At 47.1% G+C, this 19726-nt stretch overlaps 2 protein-coding genes across 2 annotated transcripts; one reads left to right on the forward strand and one right to left on the reverse strand.

Annotated features, from left to right (window-relative positions):
• Positions 1-1871: 1871 nt before the first annotated feature.
• Positions 1872-9084, forward strand: LOC308040923 (uncharacterized protein; the record flags this gene model as incomplete). The annotated part of the gene is made up of 2 exons (XM_080345302.1): positions 1872-2820; positions 8141-9084. The coding sequence occupies 2 exons, from the start codon at positions 1872-1874 to the stop codon at positions 9082-9084; spliced, it is 1893 nt and encodes a 630-aa protein (XP_080201428.1).
• An 8390-nt stretch (positions 9085-17474) lies between these two features.
• LOC308040924 (olfactory receptor 1G1-like) lies at positions 17475-18449 on the reverse strand (the record flags this gene model as incomplete). The annotated part of the gene is made up of 1 exon (XM_080345303.1): positions 17475-18449. The coding sequence occupies one exon, from the start codon at positions 18447-18449 to the stop codon at positions 17475-17477; it is 975 nt and encodes a 324-aa protein (XP_080201429.1).
• Between the last annotated feature and the right edge of the window lie 1277 nt (positions 18450-19726).

Here is a 19726-nt window from a genome sequence, read left to right on the forward strand (position 1 = left end):
TAAACTCTCCTTACATTGAATCAGGAAAACGTGGGCTGGAGTTCAGCTTGTGTGCTGGTTTTGTTTTGCGAGGACCAGCAAGAACTTGAAATAATTATTACACCCCCGCTAGTGCTCACAGAAAGGCTGATCATTTCATGGGGCCAGCAACCACCTATGTAAAACCAACACAAAAAGCTCCAACTTATTGTCAAAGTAAATTATAACATTACCTAGAGAAGAACGTGAATCCTCTGCTTACGTTCTGGAGGCGTTTTAATTGCTGTTATTCTTTGTTTTTCCTGATGAGCTCTGTATCCATGAACCCAAGACATCAGTGGGCTGCAACCCTTCACCACGCCGCGGGATTCCACTGGGGCATAGGAAAGCATTTAAGCTGATTGTGAGACTTGCCCATTCCCAACAGGCAGAAGGTGCCAACAGCCTCATCCCATAGTCAGAGCTTCTCTAAATGCCCGTGTGAGCGGCTCTCCAGCAGCATCTGCTCCTGAGGAAAAGAAAACCACCTTTTTAATGTTAGTTTTCAAGGTAGGAGACATATCCATAGCCTGAAATATGATGAAATCGGACAGACTGTTGTGTCACTGGTTTCTTCTCTACCCTTGTGCTCTACTTTGATCCTGCACACAGAATGCACGTCATTGCAGTCTGTGCTCAGAGACACAACTGTAGAAAAAGAAAACTAATCGATTTTCATAGAAGGAATGCTAAAAGTGAAGCCTACAAAAATATGTGGTCAGAGAGGATCTCTTATTTTTTACCTGCGCTGGATTCTTTTTCTTATTGTGGAAAACAGGAGAAGAAATACTTGCGAATGTCCATGTGGCTTCTTTTTCTAAGAGGTGGAGACTTTTGCTTCTGGAGTTTGCACTTAGAGTAAGAAATGATATTCATAGAATCACAAAAGCATTTTGGTTTTGTCTGACCAAATATTATCCTCTGCAGCGAGAGTCTTTTAACATCTCTCTGATAAATGTGTGCACTTCATAAGAACCAGGAGAAACCAGCACCTCCAGGAGACAAGTCATTTCACCCCAGGTATTTTAAACAAGACAAAATTAACGTAATCTAAAGTGCCGCCTCCTGTCTGTGACTGTAAATTAAGCCGTGAACGGCCACCTCAGCCATAACCATCCACCTACGAGCAGGTAACGTTCTGTCTTCAGTGTCAGCTCCTGTGTTTCTTGCAATTTGTCAGGACAGACAGAATTCCATTAGCACACAGAGGTTCGGGAACGCAGGGCGAGGTCAATGACTACGCTGCCCCATCTTCTCCTTTGAATTGTTCCCTTTGGAATCAGCAAATAAACTTCAATGGAATTATCATCTGCTTTTAAACAAACTGCTTTTGTATATGGATTTTTTTTTAATTTGGGGGTATCTTTCTATGAGGAATATCATAGGAAGATATCAACTATCATCTTTAGAAGCTAAGAGCAATTTCTTGCTCCACTATTTAAGAAGAACGGAGCAGATGAGCAGAATCATCCTGTTATCCTTCCCAGACACTGTGGACAGATAAGCATTTGATTTAATTTAACAGTAGCACTAAACAGGACATATTTTTAAAAAAATTAGAATGAATAACAAGTTCCTTCTCTTTCCTGGAACAATCTCAGCAACAAAACAAAAGTAAATCCTTCTTTGAGACTGTCATTACAGACGTATTAAATAGGTAACAGCAAGAAAATTGAGTTAAGCATCCAGTTCTTGCAAACTAAGTTTCCATTGAAATAAAGCAGCATCCAGTTTTCTTCCACTACATTCCTGCCTGACATTCCCAGCATTGTTATGATTTATTCTTCCATCCAGAGGTGTAACTTGCGTTCTTTGATTTTTCTCCCTCTTAAAGATTCAGGTTCATTAAGGGAATGTTCAGAAGAAACAAGACGACCGTTGATGAGTTTGTTTTCTTGGGAGTCACAGATAATTGGGAGCTGCAGGTCATTCTCTTTGTGCTGTTCCTCCTGATCTCCATCACCTCATTGGTGGGGAATCTCGGCATGATCACGTTAATCAGGCTTGACTCCCGACTCCGTACCCCCATGTACTTCTTCCTCAGCCACCTCTTCCTGGTGGACCTTGGGAATTCCTCAGCAGTCGCTCCCAAAATGCTCCTGAGCTTCTTTGAAGAAAGGAAAGTCATCTCCGTGCCCGGCTGTGCAGCCCAGATGTATTTTTGCGGCGTCTGCGTGATCACCGAGTGTTACCTGCTGGCTGCCGTGGCCTATGACCGGTACGTGGCCATCTGCAACCCTCTGCACTATGGGGCCACCATGTCTCGAAAGCTTTGCGTCCAGCTGGCTGTAGGATCCTACGCGGTGGCTACTGTGAATGAAATCGCGATCGTCAGCTCAATGTTCAGCCTACACTTCTGTGGTGCTAACGTCATCAATCACTTCTTCTGTGACATTCCTCCGCTCCTCAAACTCTCCTGCTCCAGTACAACCGGCAGCGAACACGTGCTTTTTGCTGTTGCTGCTTTCGTTGCTCTCAGCACTTTAGTGTGTATTCTCGTCTCTTATGGTTATATCCTCACCACCATCCTGAGGATCAGCTCCTCAGAGGGCAAGCACAAAGCTTTCTCCACCTGTGCCTCACATTTGATATCAGTCTCGTCGTTTTACGGGACTATGATCTTCATGTACCTCCGTCCCAGCTCTAGCTACTCCCTGGACCAGGACAAAGTGGTGTCTGTTGTCTACACCCTGGTGATTCCCATGCTGAACCCCCTGATCTACAGCCTGAGGAACACGGAGGTGAAGGATGCGCTCAAGAGGCTCCGGGGAAAAGTTCTTGTTTCCTTTAGAAATCAAACTGGTAAAGAGGTGTCGTAAACTACGCAAAATAAACTTGGACGTTCTTGAATCTCAGTCTCCATTCAGTTGCTGACCATTTACAACTAAAAGTGAACAGGAGACGGTAATTGTGAGGACCCAAGTGCTTGTGCAGGTCATTGCGATGAGATAATTGAGACGCTGCCACCTTTCTCTTCTGTCAGGGTGTAGCTATACAGATTTTACCCTTAAACCCACTAATTATACTCAAAGCCTTATGTGCACTCCTTTCCACGTGCCACCCACTGCTTTAAAGACCTTTGTTTTCCCCAAAGACCTGGGATTCCCTGTGTCCCTCCACAAGGAGCTGTATTTTTCCAATTGAGAAGTATCCCTCCTGTTATTTAGCTCTCCTGGCAGATTTTCAAGAGGGAATGATGGGGCGAAGAGGAGATCCAGGTCCTCATGGGTGTTTGCTGAGGATAAATCTGGGGTAACGTGTTTGAAACCAGGAACATTTCCAATTGGCAGTGTAGTCTGAGCTTGCAGAAGCCGGGTCTAACATTACTAATGAGTGGCGCTGTTTTAAGATCAAACAAACGAATGCTACATATGCGCATTCCCCAGATAAGGTTCAGCAATCAGACACAGCTTGATGCAATCAATTCTATGTGACATCTTTATATGATACAGAAAACCCATCTATTTTTAAGAGATAAAAAAATAGTCCTCACTGTGGATGTAAATAGAAAATATAATCTAAGGGGGTGGATCACTGCTCACAAATATTTATTCATCAGCAGAACCAATGCCAGATCACACCACATCAACTGAGGCCCATAGGAACAGCAGAGAAAAGGATCAAAATACATGTGGGGAAGCTCTTCCTTGGGAAAAGTTACCTTGAGAGACAGATACTGCACCCCTTTGATAATGAGGTGCTCAGGGACAAGTAAATATGAATTTTCCTGTTAGATACATAAAATTAGGGAGAAGTACTGGGCACCCTTTGGGGTCAGAGCCTCACGAGGTCAACAGTGCCCAGGAGCCACACCAGAAACACCAAATAGGACCTAGAAGAACAGATTTAGGTGTGAACATAGCAAAACCAGAACGAACACTGGGGAGTGATCGGGGTGGACCGTTTATTTGGGTGGAGACAATGGTGGAGAAACTGAGGCATTGTGGCTGGTGAGGGAAGAGCAAGCAGGGGACAGTGACAGAAGGGGCCCCATACCCAACCAACACAGCTGGTCCCATCCTCTTAATAAATTATATTCCCATGTATTTATGACTACTGACAAAACTGGGGTTTAAAGCTCAGAAGTTCTTTTGTGGAAGAGATGTAAGTCCATGCAAGGTGTAAGCAGGGCAGTTATTTCAGTGTGTTAAGCTAGGACATCAAACTGAATGAAAATCTTCTATTTGTGTGGCCAGAGACAGCAGAAAATGCACATATGGTAGAATGAGAGCTACTGGTCACTCCTACTGTATGAAGAGAAAAAGAGCTTTAAGGAGAGATGGAGCAGAACATCAGAGTCTACCCCTAAAGTTTTGTGAAGAACCCCAAGAAGTTTTGTGAAGAAAAAGGGTTAAATATTGAAGGTATTCGGGGGCATTTCATACCTGGGTTAGACAGGCTGAGCGGGGTTTTCTTTCGGAGTCAATGAAAGTTTAGAAGTAGAAGCACATTCCTGCAACTTGTCCCCATGGCCACTGTCATGGAGCTGCAGGGGCCAGCTGGTCCCCAAGGGACAGGGAACAAGGAGCCAAGGAGAACAAAGCTACACTCTTGATCCAGGGCCCATCCAGGAGGCACAGAGACCTCCAGTGTAGTCAAGGAAGGACCAACAGCCCTAGACTGAGCTTAAATGGGGCTCTTGGGCCATAAGCATGTGTGTGGGGTGGTCCAGGTGGGGCTGGTCAGGGCCATCAAGTCCAATTAGTGCCCTCAAGGCCCTGGCAGCTTCCAGGTGGAGTTGGGAAGTGGTAGCAAGAGGGTTGAGTTGTGGCCATGAGTCAGTGGCAGGGCAGCCCTACTTCTAGGAACACGAGAATAGTCCAGGGGTATCAGTTTCTGGCAGCAGCCAAAAATAGATGTTCAGAGAAAGAGTATGAGAAACTGGACGAGTATATTATGAGCCTTCCCTGTTAAGCTTTTTCCAGCCCTGGCAAAGAAAATCACAGCTGATAGAGCTCCTGCTTTCTAATGTTATAGGCTATTGGGCATAAACAAAAAGTAAGAACGTCTCATTGTTTGAGGAACGCTTATGGATGAGCACCTGGCTCTAAAAGGGGATTACAGCTGATGACCTCTCCTCTTTATCCGGGATGAAGATGCTCATAGTCCTAAGGGAAACAGGTCCAAAGTGAGGTCTTACTTCTCAGACCTCCAAAAGTCTGAGCAACCCTTTGGCACATCTCATCCAGCACTTGACACCTCGTCAAAAATGTGTCATGAAACAAACCCGGTCACTGAGCCCCAGTTTGTGCAGTTCAAAAACCAAAAAGCCAAACCCACATCAACCAAACCCAAATATATTTGCTGAATCCTGTGTGGGATTTTGGACATCAGAGGAGGATTCCACCTTAAGAGACATTATCAGACCGAAATTGGGGTATTGATGTGTTCCACCCTCACAGAAGTAATTTGGCTCCGAATAGGAATAACTGGATAAAATTCCATGTTCACACGATCTTCTAAAAAAAATCCATTAAAGTATTTGGCCTCTTAAGATTTGAAGTGTAACATATAGCTCACCAAGTCTTGAACGGGCAATTTAAGAACTTTTACCAAAACGACAATTGTTTATCACTTAAATAATTAAAATGATGCTTGTGCTTGCAAGAAGTAATTGCGATGCTGCCTGTGGGACCACTTCCCTTTGGCATTTAAAATTGGTTGCGATGTCTCAAAGGGGAGATTTTGAAATGTGATTTCAATTCTTCCACGATTTGCTATCACTTCAAATGAGTTCAATCTTTGTGGAGGACGAAGCCACTCCGCATTTGTTTCTTACCTACGAATATCCAACATTTCTGGAGATTGGGCAAGGGGTGGCTGTGATTTTGCGTATTCTGCTATTGGTATTCCTGTTATTGGATGAATTTCAACCTTCTTGCAGATTTGCGATTTTCAGGTACAGGAAAATAATCATGTAATTATACGGAACTTGAGCACAGATGTATCAGGGTGATTTCAAGTTATTTTGGGCTATGTGAGAATTGACATAGGTCCAAAAGTGCGTTTGTCCCTGCTTCTAGATATATCATAAGTTTACGGTTTTGCTAAGAAACCACCTTTAACCCTGAGCAAACTACTTACCTTATTTTCGTCTACTTTTTCTAACCTAAATGATGCTCATCCTTCAAATTGCTTCAAAATCAAAATATGTAAGTTCAGAACTTGTGCTATCTGCTGATGTCAATAATATAAGGAGGGGATTTTCAGATGTGATCTAGAAAAACAGATCTCAAGTCCATGGAGCTTCTCATGGGCCACTTGGTCTCAGATACTCCGAAGTATTTAGGAAGCTAAAACCTGTAGAAAATCCCACTCTAGTTATCTATACTATAGATAAATTCCCCTTCTCACTCCCAGAGGTTTAGTTTGCAGACTCTGAAGGATGTTTTTTTAATGTGGTAAGATATTCATCAAAAACATTATCACAACTGGCTTATCGAAGGCAAAATTTAATTGTTCTTTGCCTACGCAGTGTAGTGATGTAAATTATAGATGCCTAAGTGGAATCAGAAGTTGAATGTAGCTGTTTATGTTGATGCAGGCTTTAAAATGATTGTGCGTATATGTGCTTAAATGACAGATCTCTCAAGTTCTACATCCATCTTAACAAAGATGCTGGATTTCATATTATTCGGGTTCTTATAGTTGAAATCGTAGCTGATAAGAGACCACCTAGTCTAGAGAGCTCATGTCTTGAAGAAGAATTGGATTAATCTCATTAAACACCAGGAATCAGACCCATCTCATGGAAATTCAGGTGTTTCCAGAGCAGCTTATGGCCACATTCGCACAGGTGCCAGTGAGAAGCTTTTCAGGATTATTTCTTAACATCCCTTCCAGGTTCTGATTTGGAAAGATGCTTCATTCTGCAATATTTTCCCTTGACAGCGTATAACTGCTAATTCAGCTTGTGAGAGCCCACTCGGTCTTAAAAACACAAGATAGGATTCAGTTTTAGGTTAAAGCGTCAGGTGTAGGCGTCTACATATAAACATTTGTATGTAAGTTATACATCTACACTCCTGGCACGGGTGAGGAATAAACCAGGTGTCAAGGTTAAGTCCAAAAGGCCATTCAGGTGCTCAGGAACAGCTGAGAAGTTGAGGTAGCTAAAGTTATCACCGACCAGCTCGTCATCTCAGTCACCCTTTGGAGCCCATTGACTGTATCGAGCAGGCATCCAAATAATTCGTGCACCCAGCGAATCCTGGAACCCCTGAGCCATCCCAGCATGATCTGTTGTTTGTCCAGTTTCATTCCAGAGGAGCACGAGCCCTCCGACCTCCCTGCATCAAACGCGACGGCCGCCTTCAGATGTCTCAGCACATCCAGTGACATTTATTAGTGTCTTCCACACCATTAATTACGTCGGCATTCCTCTCCTCTCCTTTTACTCCACGAAGACTCAGGATCCAGCAGCTGTGACCGTGTATTACTCAAAAAATTCAATGCCATAATAAAACCTTAAAACATCTTAGACAATACAGCATCAAGACAATATGAGTGTTAGGAGCTATAGTGAAGAAATGCCGTAAGATCCTAGATACACATTGATTTGACGTATTTAATTTGTTAGATGTGGGCTGTGTGCTGAATTTTGGCTTTATTGCAGGAAAAGGATCCAGGTCTATGGATATTTGTCCCAAAGAGTAGATCAGTTCCATAATGAGGGTATCTGAAGAGCTTTTTTCACTCCAGAAGTCTATTTTGCGTTTCCTCATGTGTTAAGAAATGATATGGAGAACGGGGATTTTAACATATAATCTTTTGATTTAACGTTTAATTATGGTTTTCTAAAGAGGATAGTAACTCTGTTGGGCATTAAAATGTGTATCAATTAGGCATTCTTCTGTTAAATATATGTAATTAGACCCCAACAACCATGAACAGGATTTCAGCAAAATGTACCACGAGAAAACTTTCTCAACATTTTCTCATTTCTCTGATCACCATAATAAAGAATATAAAATGGCTGGTTTGTTGTGTCTGGTATGTTATTTTCCATGCAGATTCTCTCCTCTAAATAAAGAAATATAAGTTCATGTTACACTTATCTTGCAATAGATTTGAATTGACTTTGCTACTATTTCTTATCTTGACAGTTAAACCACTGGAATGATAATGACCAAGGAAAACCAAAGCACAGTGACAGAATTCATCTTTCAGGGCCTTTCCTCCCAGCCAGGGACACAGACTTTTCTCTTCATAGTGTTTCTGATTCTTTATCTGTTCACAGTTGTTGGGAACATCGTGATCATTACAGTGATCAGAGCTGATTACCAGTTACAGTCACCCATGTACTTTTTCCTTGCCAACCTGTCCTTCTTAGACATCTGCTACATCTCCAGCAACATCCCCCAGATGCTAGTGAACCTCTCAACTAAGAAAAGGACCATCTCCTTCTCTGGATGCGCCACTCAGATGTATTTCTATTTTGCTTTTGGCACGACGGAGTGTGTTCTGCTCGCGGTCATGGCCTATGATCGATACATGGCGATATGTCACCCCTTGCTCTATGCCACGGCCATGAACAAGAAGGTTTGCATTCACATGGTGGTGGCTTCCTGGACCAGCAGCCTGCTGAGCTCCATGGTCATCAACAGCTTCACCTTGTGGCTGCCCTTCTGCGGGCCCCACATCTTGAACCATTACTTTTGCGAGGTGCCGGCGGTGCTGGCCTTGGCCTGCGCCCACGTGGCCCTCATGAAGCTGGTCATCTTCGTCTTCAGCATCCTCATAGTCTTCACCCCTTTTCTTCTGATCGTCGCCTCCTACGCCCGTATCCTTTCCACCATCTTAAAGATTCAATCTGCACGTGTGCAGTCCAAGACCTTCTCCACCTGTGGGTCTCACCTGATGGTGGTGACCGTGTTTTACGGGACAGCCATCTACATGTACATGAATCCTAAGTCATGGGCTCCACGGGACAAGGACAAAGTGGTTGCCTTGTTTTACACCATTGTAGTCCCAATGCTGAACCCCCTCATCTACAGCCTCAGGAGCAAGGACATAAAGTGTGCCCTGAGGAGGGCAATGAACAGACCCCAATCCCTGTTTATTTAAAGGCTTTTCGGGGATTGGTAGTATTTTATTTAGTTCTACGAGTGGAAACAACCCTCAAATATGATTATTTCTCTACCTGCTATTGCCATAGAGTTATTTGTACAAAGACTGAGATGAAATCATAAATGTGCTAAGTTCAACAGCACCTAAACAAGAAGACCTTGTATGTAAATAAATTTCTACATAATCTTTGGGATTTGGCTTAAAACCCAGAGGCTGAATAAAGACATTGCGGCTCCATCCCACCTCACTCTGGCAATTCATTTAAAAGAGAAGTGGAAAATGCCAATAGCATCATGACAAAAACCAAAAATAGTTAAAGAACTGTAAGAAAAATAAAGTGGTTTGTATAAAGCTTAATAATGTGTTTTGCTTCTGAGTAGCCTGACATGAATATCAGAAAGCGGTTTTCTTTCTGTAACTCAAAGATGGATCCTTAGGTGTTAAGTAACCCAGGCAAGATGAAGAGTATTTCAGACCTTCTGAACTTATCAAAAATTAAATTAACCTTTTTAAAGGTGTGCTTTGTACTCACAGGTGGTTTTGCTCCCCACCCATGAGCTTTCTCAGTCACGGATGACCTTGCACCCTCCTTTCTGTGGTGTGGGTTTATTATTACTCAGTGACATTATAGCCAAAATCTGGATGCTGTTGCATTCCATTGTAACTCCAATTTTATATCTGAATTGCCCACTGACTACAGAAGGAGAACACCTCTCCATAGACTGATCAACCTTCCTTATGTAGACGTATTTTGATGACTAAAATTAGATGGAATCACTCAGACCTAGAGAAACCCACTGAAAGTCCTTCCACAATGGACTCCAAAGCCTAAATAAACCAATGCTTGAAAAGAAAGCAAGAAAAAAATCCCAATGTCATCTAAGACTTGTACAGCCGAAGCAGATGGAACATCTTTCAAGCCCAAATTTTTCCTTCCCCTTTTAACTTTGTGGTTCAAAGTGTCCTGCTCAAAGAAATATCCTCCTACCAGGAGAACATTTGTTAGCCATTAATTGTATCAGCTGAGCGAGCCCAGAACTGAGTTTGGACCTAGTGGGCTACACACTGGAGAAGTCTCCATGTCCTTCAGAGTCATTTGGGGCAGTGTGAGGTGTTGGATAGACGAAGCCTTTAGTAGATAAATACAGAGATAGATGTAAAGATATTTAGTGCAGAACAAGACATAAAAGGGGAAGCGTAGTCAGAGCCAGACCCCGGCCTTTCCCTGGACCAGCCCAGGCTCCCACCACACATAAAGGACTATTTACTTTTTTAAAATATATTCTTCCCGTGAGTGAAAGATATGGAAGATAAGGCAAACACAAAGTATCTGATTAGTGAAGATGAACAAATGCATATGAGCTGTAGGAAGAACAGGGCATTTCTTAACCCTTAAGACTAAATAAGAGGCCTTGAGTAGCAGGGGGTGGGGGCAATAGTCATGGCGTGACCCACTGGAAGCCTCTGGAAGGCCTGAGCTCCAGCATCAACTAAGTTATTAAATGTTTCCATCACAAATTACACTTCTCCCCTTCCCAAAACAAGGAACTCCCCCAGTAAGGGCAGCCACCCAGGAGTCATCAGCTTAACAAGCCCTTCTGGGCATCCTGAAGAAGCCTCTAGTGATCTTGAAAGCTTCTTAGAGAGCTCAGAATAAACATCTCATTCTTCCTAACAAGCCCCTGGGGGCAACTTCACAGCCACTAAGGAGAAAGAAACTTTTCTCTTTGTTAAAGACAATGAGCACTTTAAAGTTTGTCACAACTGCTCCACACCCTGAAGCTGGTGGTTATGGGTTGGCATAGACCTTTCCAGTCCTCCACTTGTCCAGAAGTTACCCCTGGAATTTGAAGGAGAACATCTGGGCATCACACCACCAGCAGCTGCCCCTGGCCAACAACTTCTGGTTGGCAGAAGCCCCTCAGCAGCTTGCAACAAGTGTTTGGGACATCACAAGGGGTCCATCAACAGCCACAGCCATGGCAGAGGATGAACCAGGTTGAGGCTTCATCCAGGGGGTCAATTCAGAAGCGAAAGGAGCTGCTGACTGTGCTGGTGGCTCTCAGTTGCTTTCTGTTGCTTAAAGGGGTTAAAGTCCGTGAGGTGGTCGTCTCCATAGCCAGCTCCATCAGGAAAAGCATGGCTTGATCTGCAGCCATCCAAGGCTCATCCCAACACTTATCCTCCATCTCCTTCCCCCCTTGTACGTATAATAGAAGCACAGAATCATTTTGGTTGGGTGAGATCATAAATATAGGATAAAGCTCTATGCCCGTGAAGGTGGTCAAGCACTGAAAACCCTGAAAAGCTGTGGGGTCTCCATCCTTCAAGATATTCAGAGCAAACACAATCCTCAGCAGCCTCTCTAGTTGACCTGGTGTCACAGAGACACCCCCAAAATCAATTTACACAGGCAAAAAGCTCCAAAGAGACTTTATTCTAACTAGAACTGTTTAGCAGAAAACCAACCAGAAACAGGGTTTATCCAAAATTATTCAGCACTCTGACGACGTTATAAAACACAGGTTCAGACACTGGTTAGGGGTTAATTACTACACAGCCGACTTGAACAGATCAGATCCCAAAACTCCAGGGCGATGATTCAAAATGCACATCTTCCCACTGTGTCACAACGAGAAGACTCTCAGGGGTACCCAGATTGCTTACCAGGTCGATGAGGTGTCTCAGTCCCCAATAAATGGTTATTAGATGGCCTGTCTAAGGAGGAGAGTCTGCAGACCTGCTGCTTCAAGGAAGATCAACTCAGCAGGGGCCCCCAGCAGCAGCTCCATTGATACCCCAGTTGAATCTGAGCTGTGGTCATCTGTGGTAGTGGTCCAGAAACTTCTCTCAACCGAGGTGTTTCATTGGTTAAGTCAGTCAGAACAACCTTTTCTTCCTGTGTTTCTGGAGAATAAACTACAGTGACTGTTTATTAATGGGTTAATTTAAGGCAAATCGGTGTTTACCTTTGCAGTAGCCAGTTAGGTGAAACGTACTTTTGTTTGTACTGCGTGTTTTGGTTAAAGTGCATGTATATATATTAAAGAAAAAGCAATTCAAAATACAGTAATCAATTTGATATCATATTTTCACTTGTCTGTTTTTGCCATTGTTAAAGGGAAATATATCGTGTGTGATCCAACAGCCCGCGAGAGGTGATGCTGAAGATGTATTTCCAGGAGATGCATACACACTACATGTATATATACATGTATACATGGCTGGCCACACAGATCACAGACAGAGCTCCCACATGAACACAGCACCATCGGCCTCATCCTGCTCCTCTCTCTGGCCAGGACTTTCCACGTCCCAAGAGCTGACCCAGTTGCTCTGGAGAGCTGCTCCCAATGGCTCATGGTGGTGGGTTTCACAACTGGACACTGGAGCTGCTGGCTCAGCTCTGGGATGGGGCAGGATGGTGGCTCCTCACAAGTCCTCAATTTGGGGTCCTACCTGCTGCTGTGCTTCCCTGTGCTCCTCTGGTTTGCGATGGGCTTGCTTGATGTTCTCTGCTCACAGTTGCAATCATTTGTATGAGGATCAAGCTCAGTCGTGCTCCCCACAATTTATCCAGTAACTCAACTGTGAAGAGCTGGTTCCTGCCCCATAGGAACCTGCTGTCCCCTCTGTGCATGGGGCAGTGCAGCTTTTGGGGGGAGGCTGAGCAGGGCTGAGGAGCTCCAGGAGGAGCAGCCAACTTGCTCAGGACTATCCTCATGGTCTTGTCCTCCTGCCAGGACACCACAGCTGCCCAAGTGTCCCTGAGCCCCCTTACCTGCCCTGTCCCCAAGCCAACCTGCCCCGCTGAAGCATGAGACCTCTCACACAGCCCTCCAGAGCAAATCAGCATGTTTATTTAGAAAAACTGAGCATTTTTCAGAAGCGGGAGCTGGGGACCTGGCCCGTGTTGTACATGGCCGCGGTGCTCAGCGGCAGAGCCCCCCAGAGATGGCTACAGCATCTTGCGCCACTGATGAAACTTGCCCTGCACCCGGCGGATGGTGTTGCCAAACCGCTGCTCTCCAGTGTCCTGGTTGTCCTGGGCATCCTGGTCTGGGTGCAGGTAGCTGGAGTCCATGTGCCTGGTGGCAGAAGCACTGTGGTTCTGCTTCCAGTATGGCTTGTACGCACTGGAGGTCCCCTCTGAGCCGGTGGACCCCTCTGTGCTTCTGCGCCCCCACCTGCCCTTCTCCCAGGGCTTGGGGCTGGAGAAGGGGACAGGCACTGGGTGGTAGGGTGGTGTCCTGGGCTCCCCTGGGTGGGAAGGTGGTGTCCTGGGCTCCACCTCGTAGGATGGCGGTGTCCTGGGGTCCTCCAGGTGGGAGGGTGGTGTTCTGGGATCCACATAGTAGGACGGTGGTGTCCTGGGTTCCACCTCATAAGAGGGTGGTGTCCTGGGGTCATCCAGGTGGTAGGGTGGTGTCCTGGGCTCCCCTGGGTGGGAGGGTGGTGTCATGGGCTCCGCCTCGTAGGATGGCGGTGTCCTGGGGTCCTCCAGGTGGGAGGGTGGTGTTCTGGGATCCACATAGTAGGAGGGTGGTGTCCTGGGTTCCACCTCATAAGAGGGTGGTGTCTTGGGGTCATCTGAGTGGTAGGGTGGTGTCCTGGGTTCCACATGGTAGGAAGGTGGTGTCCTGGGGTCCACCTTGTAGGAGGGTGGTATTCTGAGTTCCACCCTATAGGATGGTGGTGTCCTGGGGTCCTCTGGGTGGGAGGGTGGTGTCATGGGCTCCCCTGGGTAGGAGTGTGGTGTCCTGGGTTCCACCTCATAGGATGGCAGTGTCCTGGGGTCCTCCAGGTGGGAGGGTGGTATCCTGAGTTCCACCTTGTAGGAGGGTGGTGTCCTGGGGTCATCTGGGTGGGAGGGTGGTGTCCTGGGGTCCACCGGGTAGGAGGGTGGTGTCCTGGGGTCATCTGGGTAGGAGGGTGGTGTCCTGGGGTCCACCGGGTAGGAGGGTGGTGTCCTGGGGTCATCTAGGGGGGAGGGTGGTGTCCTGGGGTCCACCGGGTGGGAGGGTGGTGTCATCAAGGGCACTGGCCAGGCGCTGGGTGTCCCAGGCAGCGAGTCCTGCTCTCGCTGGATGAGGTTCCTTAGTTTCATCCAGAGGAAGGAGCCGCTGCGTGGCCGCAGGGGCTTGGCCTCAGCCCAGCCCCGTTTGGTCAGCGACCGATCCATCATTGCCATGGACTGCTCCACTGGTGCTGGGAACCATTGCATCTGTATCTCGATGCATTTTTTTGCCAGGTGCATCGAGAGCTTTCTGAGCGTCTCCTGGCTCAGCCCCAGCCTTGAGGTGACACCAGGCTGTGCAGCACGGCGCCGGCTCCAGTCCTCAGGGTTGGCCTCATACCTGTCCTGGGTGGTGAAGTTGCTCTGATGGCCAATATCATTCCTTGGTGGGATGGAAGCTGGTCCTGCCGCCCTGTTGTCCTGGCTGGGAAGGGCTGGGGTGGCCTCAGCTGACCCAGAAGGCCACAGGCACTCCTCGTCCCATGGCGAGGTGGCCCCAGACAGGCGAAGGAGTCTCTCGCGCAGATCATTGGCCAGTCCTTGTGGGTTGGTGGCCAGCTCCTCCTTACCACCATACCAGCCACGAGAGTCCCGCTGTCCCTGCCCAGGGTGCCCCACTGACCACGGCCTCCCCACGCTGTGCTCCTGGGGAGCGAGTGGCCGTGGGGGACACGGCGCCGGCGGAGCCGGGGGCTCCTGGGTGCGGTAGTATTCTTCCCACTGCCTCCAGACTTCTGTCTCTCTGATGTTTCCAGCAGTGCTGTTGGGCTGCGGTGGGGGGAGCCCCCCATGCCGCGGCAAGGGCTGTCTCTGCCCCGGCGGGACGCGTTGGCTCCGCTCCTGTGCCGCTCGCTGATGGGACCTCCGCACCACCGTGGGCAGGTCCCCCAGCCGTATCTGCAGCCCCTTCCTGGCCACGTGTGTCCTCAGGGCCGAACAGGCTCTGCCGAAACGCACAGGTCCGAAGGAGCGGCCGGAACTCATCTCCAGGGCGGCTCTTCCATCGCGACTCAGGCTCTCAGGGTGTTGGGAGGAGCGGCAGCATTGGCAGGGCAGGCAGCCCTGCTCCACCAGCTCCTCCAGGTCCTGCCATGCCTCCTGCCAGGTGTTGGCGTCCAGCGTGGCCGAAGCCCCGGGTCCACCCCACACCAACAGCAGCAGCTGCTGCAGCTCCTGGGCAGCCTTGACGCAGTGGGTGCAGCCGGGGATGCAGCGCCAGGGCCCGTACACGGGTCCCATGGGGCCACCTGCAAACCAGGGAGGGGGGACTGAGCCATGGAGGGCCAGGGGACACTGGTACCATCCAGGGACCCTCCACCCAGGCTGCTCCATCCTTCCCTGGGACACACCGGGGGGGACCCACAGGGGACTTACGTGGCTCTGCTGCCACCACTTGCTGCCTCCATCTCCGGCGTTCCCAGCTCCGGCAATGACACTGTGAGCACAGGAGTGTTGGCACAGTCACCCACCTGGGCCAGACCAGTGATGTCTCCGAGAGGTTCCCCCATCCCCATACCTGTCGGCAATGGCTACTGGTGAGCAGGATGGTGACAGCAGCCAGGAACAGGATGGCCCCAACAGCCAGGTACAGGGTGCTGGGCTCAAGTAGAGAGTCATCGTTGTTCATGGTGCAGCCTTTGTCACAGCCACACAGGAGACGTGGGGTGCTGGCACGTGTCTTGTAAGGGTGCTGCTGCGAGGTCACAGCCCTGTGCATGGGGACACCTCAGTGATGTCACAGCCCCGCTGCGGGGACCACCAGGGCTCGGGAGCAGGTTGGGAATCCCAGTCCTGGAATCACAGGTGGGCTGAGACTGGCAAGGATCGACCTGGTTCAGCCCTCCCTGCTCAGCCCACCTGCAGCCCAAAACCACAGCCCAATGGCTTTTGACAGCAGGAGCTGCCCAGACACCCATCCCCACAGCTCCTCCTTCCCTTCCATCACTCTGGGGAAGCCACATGGCAAAAGTGGCCCCTCATGACAGCCCTAGGAGAGTCCCATCCCTCCCATATGACCAGCTGTCCCTGCTGTGTCCCTCCTGTCCCATGAGCCCCGCTGGGAGGACGAACAAGGAGGGGATGTCTGTGGGGTGAGGATTGTCCCACTCCCCAGTGCTCACCCTCTGCATGGTGACAGAACAGGCAGGTCCCTCGGCTGGTTCCTGCTCCCCATCGCCATATAACATCTGCAGTAACTCCTGGGACCCTGCAGAGTGGTTGGTGACCCCAGGAGCAGAATGATGCTCCAGCTTCTACCACGTTTTCTGTGTGCATTGTTTTTTTGATGTGCAGACTGTCACCTTGTCCACTTTGATGCACGTTACAGCTACATGAGTGGCCTTACCACCTTTTTAATGCTTGACTTTGAAATATAAATGGTCTTCAATAGACTTGCACGCATTTTCTTAAGTTGGTGAAATATACTTAAAAAATGCAGAGTGTATTACGCTGGAGAAAAGCTCACTCTTTGTTACAGTTTACTTTTGAACCCGTTGTCAACATGACCAACAACTGAGGATGGATGAAGCTTCAATTATTTTCACTGTTTTAATGGGAAGAATGTGCATTTGCTACCACTAGGATGAATTCCTGCAGGAAAGTCATCAGCTTATCCCTCACACCAGGACAGCAAACACTAAACAGCCATGCTTCACATCTGCTTTTTAGTAAGGAGCAGTGTGCAAACAAAGTCACATCAGTGATTTAACACCTGCCGCAACAGCTGGAATGATATGTCACACAGCACTTTAACGCAGCCTGAGGTCCATCTCAAGCTGTAAGAGTTTAGTTTTAATGTATAGACACCAGCACAGCTGACATCTCTAGTTTATGGGAGTTGATTTGCACCCTGGCAGACTGATTTTGAGATACATGGTGCAAACCATGACCTGGTGGCACTGCAGGTGTTGCAGTTGGATTCTTGGCATGCTCCTTGAAAACACACCCAGATTGATGACCTTAAGTGATGGCAAAGGAGCTTTTCTTCCAGTTGGTGTCCCACAAAGGATGTGCTCACATTTTCCACAGAAGCAACATGGTCAGTAAGAGGCATCAGCCCTACAAACCGCTTTAAAACAGAAGAATGTATATCTAAGTGTGCTGATAGTACCAATTCCCACTCTAAGATACATATCCAACTCCTGTGCCTAAGGCTGAGGGTCTCATCCAAGCTTCCTCTATGCTCAGTGGAGAAAAACGTTACCAGTTGAAGTCATCTCCTCTTGTTATAATGACCTAAAGCTGTGCCATCCAGTTGACCTCCCTTTTTAACAGTAAAGGTAGCCTAGAGAAGGAGCTTTGATTCCACCATCTGACTTTTAGGCGGCTGAAATTAGAGAAGCTCCATCAAACCACAGTGCCTGTCCAGTTCCTAGGGCTCCAGAGAATGAGAGACACATTCTTGTCTTGTTAAAGCGGCTCTCACCTGGCTGATCACTCTTCTTAGGGCACATTTAACTTCTTTGTTCCTCAGGCTGTAGATGATGGGGTTTAGCAGAGGGGTGAGGATTCCATAGAGCATGGAAACTATTCTGTCCCGATGAGGGGAGTAGGTGGAGGAAGGCCGTACGTACATACAAATGGTGGTCCCGTAGAAGAGGCACACAACGGTCAGGTGAGACCCACAAGTGGAGAAAGCTTTGTGCCTGCTCTCCGAAGAATTCATGCCCAGGATCGCCCAGAGGATGTAGATGTACGAGACCAGAGTGATTGCAAAGGCGCTGCTCCCAAGGACCCCAGCCACTGTGAGAATTACCAGCTCCCTACTATAAGTAGGTGAGCAAGAGGCAGCCAGCATGGGGGGAATATCGCAGTAATATTGGTCAACTTCATTAGAATCACAAAACAAGAGCGTAAATACCAAAGATGTGTGTAGCAGAGAGTTAAAAAACCCGACTACCCAGGTGCCGATGGCGAGGTGAGCACAGAGCTTCATACTGACCATATTCACGTACTGCAGCGGATGACATATTGCGACGTAGCGGTCGTACGCCATCACGGCCAAGAGAAAAATCTCTGTGCCCACAACGTCAATGAGGAAGAACAGCTGGACCACACAGTCAGTGAAGGAAATCACCTTATTCTCCAGCAACAAGGCCTCCAGCATCTTGGGCACAGTGACAGTGGGACAGAGGACATCCAGTAAGGACAAGTTGCCAAGGAAGAAGTACATGGGGTTGTGCAAACGAGCGTCTGTGCTAATGGTAACAAGGATTGTGATGTTGCCTGCTATGGTGGCTAAATAAACAATTAAAAACATCCCAGAGAGAAACAAACGGATTTCCAGGGCATCAGAAAGACCTACAAGAACAAATTCAGATACTGTTGATAGGTTGACGCTCTGCATCTTGTCTTTCATTGTGGCAATGATTGCAGAGGTGTACCTGGAAGAAAGAAGTTGTAACTTACTCAAAATCCCATCTCCTTTCTAAAGAGTGTGATTATCCTTTTAAAATCTGTTTTGCAGTTCAAAAACATTTGCAAGTTTACATTGCCACACGCAAAATCTAAATTTTACTTGCATATACTTGGTGTAAAAGGGTCCTAGATTCCTAGCTGAAGCCCTGATGTTTTTTAAGTGAGCAATGCTATCGCAGAAGAATTAAATCCCCAATAATCAACAGACAAGTAGTATACCCCAGATGCATTGAGGTTTTTTTCAGCTTTATCCAGCAGGATATAAAAAGAGACATCATCTAGTATCCATTTAAAGACCTCCCTCCTTTCTATACATTTTACCCTATAGACCTCCATAACGGTATTAGGACTGTTAGGATCTAGCTGGACTTTTTGCCCTCTTTTCCCAATTCAAAGAAGTCTAGGAGCACTTGGCATTGAAGGATCTTTCCATTGATATATTTAATGTAACTCAGTACTTATGATTGTGATTTACATAGCAGCCCTATAGAGATATAAAGCAAATTTCAGCACAAGCATCTCCTTGTTTGCAGATTAGAGCGTGATTATGAGAGGCTGTAAATACTGTAGTTCTCATTTTAGATTAAATAGGTGACCGTGATTATCCATCTGAGACAGGCACATATATCATCTGATGTTCCCATGGAAGCTTGAAAGGGACCAAAGTCAGAGCTTAAACTACCATAAGAAATACTTTAGTCACCAGAAAGAAACAGGCACATGGTGCTTTAAATCATAGCATCACTTGTTCTTAAAACAGGAAACTTATTCAGGTGAAATACAACAGAAACTTAACACAAAAGTACTCACTGCTACAAAGAATTAATTGCTGGTAATATATAAGTTGTCTGTATCTCCGGGTAATGTGACTGTCCTTTTTCTTCTTTCTACATCCTATAAGAATATTTCAATATGACAAGAAAGTGATTTCACTGTAGACTCAGAAGCACTGATCTATTGAGGAAGCGATGGGTCCAGATGTAGCAGCATGGGAATATCGACAGACATCTGCAAGCACTGGAAAACTCCAGCATGACAGCAAGGGCAAGCGCCGCTCCCCCTTAATGAGGTTTTGTAGACATGCAGGGGTGTATCTGGGGAGGAGCATCTCTCAGCTTTTTTGGATGCTACCTTTATTGCATATATGAGGCTTTCTCTGGGGCTGGAAACTTGATAAACTGTTTCTTCACCCTGAATCCTTTGATT

Source organism: Nesoenas mayeri (assembly GCF_963082525.1).
Source record: "Nesoenas mayeri genome assembly, chromosome: 5".
Taxonomy (NCBI): Eukaryota; Metazoa; Chordata; class Aves; order Columbiformes; family Columbidae; genus Nesoenas; species Nesoenas mayeri.